At 27.0% G+C, this 10,837-nt stretch overlaps 1 protein-coding gene across 1 annotated transcript in view; it reads right to left on the reverse strand.

The window, feature by feature from the left end:
* The window catches only part of LOC117168490 (FAD-dependent oxidoreductase domain-containing protein 1-like), a 13,673-nt gene extending 2,881 nt beyond the window's left edge, over positions 1-10,792 (reverse strand). Inside the window, exons 1-5 of the mRNA XM_033354193.1 lie at positions 10,596-10,792; positions 3,993-4,328; positions 3,415-3,921; positions 3,191-3,336; positions 2,996-3,082 (exon numbers count right to left, since the gene is read on the reverse strand). Of these exons, the coding sequence (XP_033210084.1) occupies positions 2,996-3,082; positions 3,191-3,336; positions 3,415-3,921; positions 3,993-4,328; positions 10,596-10,688 (1,169 nt within the window). The 5' untranslated portion in view covers positions 10,689-10,792. The remainder of the gene's footprint in view (positions 1-2,995; positions 3,083-3,190; positions 3,337-3,414; positions 3,922-3,992; positions 4,329-10,595) is intronic.
* Between the last annotated feature and the right edge of the window lie 45 nt (positions 10,793-10,837).

Raw genomic sequence — 10,837 nt, forward strand, 5'->3', positions numbered from 1 at the left:
TTTGGGATAATAAATAAATTTTTTGAGGAATTTCATTGGCACCGCCGGAAAGAGGAGATCTTAAGCAATAAAAATATATGTGTCTCAATTTTTTCTAGTGTCTAATAGTCTTAGTTATTGGCCGTTGAAAAGCAGTGTACCGGTAATGGCGTTTTGGCCGTTTAAGGGTTAAACTCATTTCAAGTAAAAATATTGCGTTTTCATCAAGGTGAATGAATTTTTATGCAAATAGTGGAATTTTCAACCAAAAAGATTAATTTTCTACTTAAAAAGACGATTATTCAACAAAATACATGAATGTTCAAAGAAATAGTTCAATTTCCAACTAAAAATGATAAATTTCAACAAAATAGTTGAATTTTTAATTTTAAAAAAGAGGAATTTTCAACTAAAAGTAGAATAGTTAAATTTTTAGTTATAAAAAAAATTGCATCCAAACTGATGAATTTCTAACTAAAATAATGATTCTTCCACTGGAATAGTTAAATTTTAAACAAAAAATATAGCTTTTTAACTGAAACGATGAATATTTAATAGGAAAAGTTGAATTTTCAACAAAGAAGTTTAAATTCTACCAAAAAATACGGGTTTTCAACAAAATACATGAATTTTGAACCAAGATAAATTCTCAACCAAAACATGAATAGCATAATTTCAAGTTTAAATAAATGACTTTCAACCAAAGAAGTGAATTTTAAACCAAAATGATGGAATGCTCCATTAGAATAGTTACGTTTTCGGGAAAAAATAAAACAAAAAAACTAATTAAAAAAAAATAGTTATATTTTTTTTAAAAGTGATGCATTTTTAATCAAAATGATGGATCTTCAAATGAATTTTTAAAAAAGCAGATTGATTTCTTTACCAAAAAAAAGACGAGTTTTTAAGTAAACTAGATCCTCATAAACACGCTCTGCGCGCGTTAAATTAATTTAGATGCAATTATTTTATTTTGAAATTAACTTCAATAAAATACCATAAAATGAATTTTTACTTCAATAGCCTTTATTTGTATACGGCTTCGCATGGGCACCCTCTCACGATGCAGAATAAATAATTTTGCAACTCTAAAGATTTTCATTCAACTTTAAAAAAACCTCTAAAATGTCATCGAAAAGATCATTTTAGTTTACTCTGTAAACAAATTGTGACTATTCCTTGAAAAATAATTAAATTCTGAATATGTTGATGAAAATTGTTCAAATAAATAATAGTTACTGTAAATGTGAAAAGTAACGAAGAAAAGGCTTAATGGAAATGCATACTTTGTTGCTTCCGTAAACAAATTGAGCCTATTCCTTTGAAAATAATCAAACTCTGAATATGTTTGCGAAAATTGCTTAAATGATTCATAATTATAAATTTATAGATCATTGTATGAAAAAGTCATCGAAAATACATCCTTAGCTGATTCTGTAAATAAATTGAGTCTATTCATTTAAAAATAGCTAAACTCTGAATTTGTTAATAAAAATTGTTCAAATAATGAATAATACTTGAGAATTTACAAAATCTCAGAAAACGCCATCAGAAAAATATTCTTAGTTAATTCTGTAAAAAATGTAGTCTATTCGTTGAAAAATAGGCGAACTATGAATTTGTTTATGGAAATTGTTTAAATAATTAATCATTCTTGTATATTTACAAAGTAACGTAGAAAAGATTGATTGGAAATGCATTCTTTCTTGATTCCCTAAACTAATTGATCTTATTCGTTGAAAAATGGCCAAACTATTTATTACTTTAATTTGTTTAATTAATGAATCATTCTTGTAAATTTGGTTGAAATATCAACTATATAAAATTTTTCGTTGAGAATTCATCTTTTTGTTTAAAATCCAACTATTCCATTAAAAGTTTAACTAAATTGTTGAACATCAATTTTTTTATTGGAGATTCATCATTTTAGTCGAAAATTCATCTCTTTGTTTGAAAATGTACCTATTCTGTAGAAAATTCAATATGACTTTGAAGCGTTTAAATTTGAATTTAATATTACTGCCTGCATTAATATTAATTAAAATAATTTATTATGGAGATTTGAACAAAATCCTTCAATTTTCAACCAAAACTAATGATATTTAATCAAAAAGGTTAAGTTTCATATAAAATATTAATTAAAAAAAATTTTTTTTAGCAAAGTAGTTAAAAAAAGTTTGTTAAACAAATTAGTTGGATTTTTAAGCAAAGAAATGGATTTATAACAAAAATAAATTAATTAGCAAATAAGAAGAATAATTTTCTAAAAAAAAGTCAAATTTTAAACACATAGTTGAGTTTTTAACAAATAAAATCAATTTTCAAGAAAAGAAAAACGAATTTTTAAAAAATATGTTCAATTTTCAACCGAAAAATGATGAACTGATTTTCATAAAAATAGTTTATTTTAAACCAAACTGATGAATCTTCAACAAACAACGTAAAATGTAATAGTTGATATTTCAAACAAAAAATATTTAAATTAGAAGCTTTTAAAAACATATACTTTGAAAAGTTCTTTTAATAAATAATAATGTTAAATTTTTGAAATTCAGAACTATGCAAGAAAAACTTACCTTACTTAAAATATTACATTTTTTCTTTTCAAACTGAATAACTGACACTTTTAGTCTATTTCACGAAAGAATTTAAAACTTTTACTAATGATTGGTATAAAAAATATATTTTCGATATATTAAATTTAAATTTTCGCAGAATTCGCGTTTAGTTTTTGGATTGCATTGTTAGCGATTTTTTCGCTGTCGACGATGTTCTTCACATTAACAAAATTAGCAAATAAATCATTCAGGAAATATTTTAAATTGTTATCATAAAAAAAAATCTCTCTCGAAGCGACTTGTTTTCTAATCCCTTAAATTTATGTTTTATTCTTAAAAAATAAATCAAAACCTTATAAAACGGGGAAAATTTGGTTAAAATTTTCGATTTTAGGTGTTTCAGGGATTTTTTTGATTTGAAGGGTAAAAGACGGAATTAGGTAAAAAAGATTTCTTACCTGAAGTAAGTTCCACTAGGATCTATAGTCATTGGAACATTTATACCCGGACCATCAGGACTATGGAAACAATAAACGAATCGTTTTCTAAAAAAAAAAATATGTCTAAATTATCTGAAAGCTGGAGAATTAAAATAATTATCAAAATTACATTCTGTTTTCGTATAAAATTATTTTTTCCATTCAATTATTTACCTAGGCTCTACTGGCAAAGGGACTGATAGAACACCTGGACCATTTCCAATTCTGGCAAGCTTAGCAATTTGTCCACTATTTGCACCTGCTGCAATTATACAGAGTGCAAACTGAATTTTTCTATGCTTTCCATCCGACGTTTCAACCTAAAAATATTAAATTAAATTCAAGAGACTTCAAATAAACAATCCAAACATTCGAAACGAAAAACTGGTAGTTCATACAATTAAATGATTAGTTGTTTCGCCTGTAATTTCATTTGGATCCGCATAAACTATATTTGTCAAATTGTGAAACTCAAATTTTATCGCCTCTGCTTCAACATAGTAGTTTCCCATAGTGAGAGATTTTTTTTTTAATGCGTACAAGAAAGTCCAAGGGTCGAACCAACCCTCTTTCTCGAGTCCAAGACAACTTAAAGCCACACCATCCGTATTTATCCAAGGAAACCTTTCTTTTAACTTTTCGGGTTTAAGAAGAATATTTTTCGCCCCAAGTTCTCGTTGCAGTTTTGCATTCTCTATCATGTCTTGAGCGCCTTCTTCCGAGGCCATGAATAAATATCCGTAAGGTCGAAATTGTACGTCGACTGGAGGATCTCCTGGGATTCCCAAGTGTTTGTCAATATTGCGAATAAATTCTGCACCGTACAAGGACATTTCTATATTTTCTTCCAAGGAAAATTGTTGCCGAATTCCTCCGACAGAAAGAGAGGTTGACGCTTTTGAATACTAGAATTAATGAAAAGTATAATTACTTAAAATACAAGATTAGGTAGGGGTTAGAAAAAAATATTTTTTACCGAAAAATCTTTCTCTAAGACGACAATTTTAAGACCTTCTGCAGCTCGTTTTTTCAGATGATAGGCTACAGAAGAGCCCATAGCACCTCCTCCAATTATCAGAACGTCACATTCTAGCGGAAAATCGTCTTCTTCGTCGTCTTTCGTCCAACTCATTTGTCTTCCTTTATAACGCGAAAACTTTGGATTCGAGGTTAGCCATCTGTTTTTAAAATTTACAAGATCCCTTTTCAAAATCCTGAGGGTTTTATCAACTGGGTTCTCTGGTTCAGATAATTGAATTTTCCTTCTCTCAGCTTTTGCCTGGACTCTCGGATCATCTCTTCTTCTCGGGGTCTATGTTTATGAAAATAAATTGTTAAACGTTTAAGATTTAATACAGCGCTTAGCAATTCCGAAGAACAAAAGTTAATATTTTTTTCAGGTTAATAAATTAAGTTTATCCAGGTTTAATTTTTTGTAAATCTTATAGTAAAATAACCATTTGCTATACATGTAAGAAAATGAGCCCTTACATTTTTTGGTGGCCAATAATTTCTGTACTGCTGCATTTTATTAAATAATTTAGCAATACAAATTATTAAGAACTGATTTAGTTTTTAGAAATAAAATTTGAAAATCACTAGCAAATTTTAGGTCATTAATTTTGAAAGCTTTGAAATCTTTGCGACATTTTCTTTAATCTTTGAAATTAGCGTGAAATATTTAAAATCCTTGCAATCTTCTAAATGTTTCTGAACTCTTTGTTTAAAAATCATTTGAAACATTCTGAAATCGCTTGAAATCTTCGGAATCATTAAAATCTGATGTACCAAGCCTTTACGAATTTTTGTGAAATCTTTTAAACCTATTTCAAATCTTTGAAATCTTCTAAAATCTTTTGAAGCGCTTTTAATCTCTAAATTATTTTGAAATATTAAAAATATTTGTGAAATCTTTTGAAGCCGTTTGAAATCTGATGTACACGCCTTACGCCATCTTTTGAATCTTTATGAGACCTGTTAAATCCTTCAAATCTTTGAAATCTTTATGAAATGTTTTTAAATCTTTGGAAACCTTTCAAAATTGTTTGAAATCTTTCAAACCTGATGTGCATACATTTGCGAAATAATTTGAAACCTTGAATCTTCGAAATACTTGAAAACTTGTTGAAACCTTTGAAATCGTTGTGAAATCTTTTGAAACCTTTCGAAAGCTTTAAAATATTTGTGAAATCTTTTTAAATATTTAAAATCTTTTTAAAATATCTGCAAATTCGTTTTAAAAGGTTTGAAATCTTTGAATCTTTTTTTTATCTTTTAAATCTTTGTAAATCTTTGAAAATCTTTTGAATTCGTGTATAATATTTGATATCCTTGGAATCTTTAAATCATTTTAAATATTTGCAATATTTCTTACATCTTTGTGTAATCCTTGTGAAATCCTCTGAAATATGTATTTAAATCTTACTCAAATCTTTTGAAATCTTTTAAAACCTTTTGAAATCGTTAAAAATCTTTGAAATCTAATGTACACGGCTTTATGAAATCTTTTAAATCCTTGTGCACTCTTTGATATCCTTGGAATCTTTTTAAATCTTTTTAAATATTTGCAATCTTTCTGAAATGTCTTTGAAATATTTTTAAATCTTTGAGATCTTTGTGACATCTTCAAAAATCGTTTAGAATCTTTTTAAATCCGAAAAACTTTTAAAATCTAATTTACACTTTTTTATGAAATCTTTTGCATCCTTGTGCAATCTTTGATATCCTTAAAATCTTGGTGAAATCTATGAAATACTTTAAATCGTAAAATATTTTTAAATTTAAACCTTTCGGTATTTTTATATTTGAGAAATATTTTTAAATTTTTGAAATCTTTCTGAAATCTCTGTGGAGTCGTTTGAAATAGTTTAAAATCTTTGAAATCTTTGTAAAATCATTCTAAATCTTTGGATATCTTTTGAAATCGTAGGAAATCTTTTAAACCTAATGTACACGCCTTTATCAAATCTTTTGAATCCTTCTGTAATATTTGATATCCTTAAAATCTTGAATCTTTGAAACCCTTTTAAATCGCTGTGAAATCTTTTAAAAGGATTTGAAAACTTTCGAAATCTTTAAAATATCTGTTAAATCGTTTTAAATATTTGAAATCATTCTGAAATCTCTGTGAAATGGTTTAAAATCTTGTCAATCTTTGGAACCCTTTTGAAATCATTAAAAATATTTTAAACCTAACTCACACGCCTTTATAAAATCTTTTGAATCCTTGTGTAATATTTGATATCCTTGGAATCTTTTTAAATGTTTTTAAATATTTACAATTTTTATGAAATCTCTGTGAAATCGATAGAAATATCTCTAAATCTTTGAGATCTTTGAAAACCTTTTAAAAGCGTTGAAAATCTTTGAAATCTAATGTACACGCCTTTATGAAATCTTTTGAATCCTTGTGCAATCTTTCTGAAATCTCTGTGAAGTCGTTTGAAATCTTTGTGAAATCTTTCTTAATGTTTGGAAACCTTTTAAAACCGTTAAAAATTTTTTAAACCTAATGCTTACGCCTTTATAAAATCTATTTAATCCTTGTGTAATATTTGATATCTTTGGAATCTTTTTAAAACTTTTTAAATATTTGAAATGTTTCTGAAATCTCTCTGAAATCGTTTGAAATATTTTTAAATTTTTGAGATCTTCGTAAAATCTTTTGAAATCGTTGAAAAATGTTTTAAACCTATTATAAACTTAATAATCTTTGAAACCCTTTAAATCGCTGTGAAAACTTTTTAAATGATTTGAAACCTTTCAAAGTCTTTTAAATATATGTGAAATTCTTTTAAATGTTTGAAATCTTTCTGAAATCTCTGTGAAGTCGTATGAAGTGGTTTAAAATCTTTTGAAATCTTTGTAAAATCTGTGGAAACCTTTTGAAATCGTCGAAAATCTTTTAAACCTAATGCAAACGCATTTATAAAATCTTTTGAATTCTTATGTAATATTTGATATCCTTGGAATCTTTTAAAATCTTTATGTAATCATTTGAAATATGTTTAAATCTTTGAGATTTTTGTAAAATCTTTTGAAATTGTTGAAAATCTTTAAAATCTAATGTACACACCTTTATTCAATCTTTTGCATCCATGTACATTGTTTTATATCCTTGAAATCCTTTAAATCGTTGTAAAATCTTTTTAAGTGATTTGAAACCTTTCGAAATCTTTAAAATATTTGCGAAATCTTTGTAAATGTTTGAAATCTTTCTGAAATGTCTGTGAAGTCGTTTGAAACGGTTTGAAATCTTTTTTAATCTTTGGAAACCTTTTGAAACCGTTGAAAATATTTTAAACCTAATGTACCCGCCTCTATACAATCTATTGAAACCTTGTATAATATTTGATATCCTTGGAATCTTTTTAAATCTTTTTAAATATTCGAAATCTTTCTGAAATCTCTGTGAAATTGTTTTAAATATTTCTAAATCTTTTCAAATCGTTGAACATCTTTGATATTTAATTTACACTCCTTTATGAAATCTTTTGGATCCTTGTGCAATCTTTGATATCCTTAAAATCTTGGTGAAATCTATGAAATCCTTCAAATCGTTGTAAAATATTTTAAATCTTTCTGAAATTTCTTTAAAGTCGTTTGAAATGGTTTGAAATCTTTGTAAAATCTTTTTTAATCTTTGGGAGCCTTTCGAAATCGTGGAAAATCTTTTGAACCTAATGTAAGCGCATTTTTAAAATCTTATGAATCCTTGTATAATATTTGATATCCTTGGAATCTTTTTAAAACTTTTTAAATATTTAACATCTTTCTGAAATCTCTCTGAAATCGTTTGAAATATTTTTTAATTTTTTAGATCTTCGTAAAATCTTTGGAAATCGTTTAAAACTCTTTTAAAACTACTATACTCGCCTTTATCAAATCTTTTTAATCCTTGTGTAATATTTGATATCCTTGAAATCTTAAATCTCTGAAACCCTTTAAATCGTTGTGAAATCTTTTTAAATGATTTGAAACCTTTAAAAATCTTTAAAATATTTGTGAAATCGTTTTAAATATTTGAAATCTTTCTGAAATATCTGTGAAGTCATTTGAAATATTTCTAAATCTATAAGATCTCTGTAAAATCTTTTTAAATCTGAAAATCTTTGAACTTTAATGTACACACCTTTGTAAACTCTTTTGAATCTTTGTGTAATATTTGATATCCTTGAAATCTTAAATATTTGAAATACTTGAAATCTTTGAAATCCTTTAAATCAATGTGAAATATTTAAAAAAAGTTTTAATCTTTCGAAATCTTTAAAATGTTTTATGAAGTCTTTTTAAATGTTTGCAATCTTTCTAAAAACTCTGTGAAGTTGTTTGAAATATTTGACATATTTTTACATATTTGAGATTTTTGTAAACTTTTTTAACCCTACACGGATCCTGCGGGGGGCAAATGTGCCCCACTCGAAATTCATTTAATTCTCCTAAGCAAATATCTCTGATTTTTTGGTGCAGACCCTAACCATAATTATAATAACTATAATAATATCATGGTATTTTAAAGTTTCGAATTGATTTTTTGTAATTTAAGTGAAAATTACATGTAAAAATTACTAAAAATGTGATATACATCAATGTAAAGTTGTTTTCTTTAATTTTATTCATACAGAGCTCATAAATTCCAATAATAAATAAATTAATGAATAATTTTTTTCTCATCCAAGATGTCAAGAATATACGAACTAAAAAGTGCCGATGCTGTGATTGCGTTGCATTGCAGGAAAGAGAGAGAAGTTGCAACCGACCCGTGTGTGACGAACAAGGGTGGTCTTGTGCAAACTTTGCACCGAAGTAGATTATCTTATTTAATGCAATATTCAGTTAAATTTAATGTTTCTTAATTCAATTTTACTTCGAGAATTAGTTTGAAAATAAAAATAGTTTTGTAGAAAAGGTTTCTTTTTTTTAATTCCTACGAATTTTTCCTATCTTTCAAACTTACTAACCACTTTTTCATTGAAAAAAACTTTTTCTTAATTTTTTATCTTTATTCAATCGAAACCATCTTATTGTTCATCAGAAAACAAAGAGATTGACCTATTATACATTCAAATTATTTATAATAATACGCATTCTGCCCGCACTTCTGTATTTCTCATTCTTTTAAATTATCTAACTTCGAATGTTCAAATAAATATACTTTTTGGAGGGAACCTAATTATAACTTACACCACCTTAAAGGGCAATTTGTATCCTTTGAAATGTCGTTCGAAATTTCAAAATTAATTAATTAGAAAATAAATGACATGACTTTTTCCAAAAAATGTCAAAAATACGATTTTTCGGGGTTTTTATTTGTTTAAACATTTTTTCAAACAAGGAATCCAAATGGGGGACACTTGTCACCCACAGGACCCTGTGAGGGCAAAAAAATGTATAGGATCCGTCTAGAGTTAAATCGTTTAAAACCTTTAAAATCTAATGTACACGCCTTTATTAATTATGTATTTTAATTCCTTGTGTGATCCTTGATATCCTTGGCATCTTTTTAAATCTGTTCAAATATTTGAAATTTTTCTGAAATCTTTTTGAGGTATTTTAAAACTATATATTCTGGAATCTTCTCAAATCGTTAGAAAATTGTTTTTGTTTTCAGTTAAGAGTTTGTATTAAGAATGATAAAATTCAAGTCATGTATCCCTGCTCAATCCTGCAAGTCAACATCCAAAATTACTTAAATTACCGGCCCATTGGGATTTTTTTCCCAAATCCCACCTTATAAATCCGTTACTTGTGTTTTAATTTCAAATGTATCAAAAGGTTAGCTAATATTTTTTTCATAAATCTGAAGTATAATTTGGAAACTAATCTTGTATTTCTTATCAGGAATTATTATTACACCAATTATCTTTATCCCAACGAAAAAAAACGAGAGATAAGTTACCATTTATGGAAAACTTCTTTGCTTGTATCAAAATTTAAAGATGCTTAATCTTATTTGATGACTAAATAAGGTAGTAAATCAAACAGGTCTTGAGTTTTCTAAGAATGTTCAATTCAAGTTTTTCATACGCTTCAAATATTAGAAGAAATGAAAATTGAACACTCAAATTGGAATTATTTTTCCGAGTTCTATAGATTTCGTGGCAACTTCGATCGAAGGACCAAAAATTAAGTTTTATGGGATGAACGAAAAGTTTTTAAATCTAAAATTTTAGAATAGCTCTTGTCTGGTTTTCCATCGCATAAGTTAAAAAACATCTTATTTTCACAAAATATATTTATTTTTTGATGTGCCAAAATTTGCAAAAATGTTTGAACTGGAATCGGGATCTGGCCAATATTTACAATATTTCGAGTGGTAGAAACATTGTTTCTTCTGTGCTTTAGAGCAGAAGACGCAAAAGGTCCAGTTTTAATTTTCATAATTTAAAAATGAATTTTTTCGAGTGAAAGGAGAAATGAGTTTTACATATTTTTAATAAGTATCAATAAATAGGGCCCTAAATCACATGAAATCGCTGAAAGCAAAATTACGAAAAAATTGTCCTTACTTCTTATTCGAATGTTTTCATTTAAAAAATAAATATCGAATAAGTTTAGGTTAGGATAAAAAATAACTTACCTTTGTGCAATAAAACACATTTGACAGTCGCAGAGGCAAGGATTCTTGGACTCTGTTAATAAATCTACTACTCTGCACACACGTTCTCATCATTTTGCGCTACAGTTCTTGGCGGATTGTATGCAAAACTGTAACAACTACCAAATAGTAGACGTCGTGAGTTGCGGTGTGTTTCCTGTGTTATCTTGGGTCAAAAAGAGGGAGAATCACGTGGTTTTTTCAATTTCACTACCAACCCAAAC

Source organism: Belonocnema kinseyi, chromosome 2, assembly GCF_010883055.1.
Source record: "Belonocnema kinseyi isolate 2016_QV_RU_SX_M_011 chromosome 2, B_treatae_v1, whole genome shotgun sequence".
Taxonomy (NCBI): Eukaryota; Metazoa; Arthropoda; class Insecta; order Hymenoptera; family Cynipidae; genus Belonocnema; species Belonocnema kinseyi.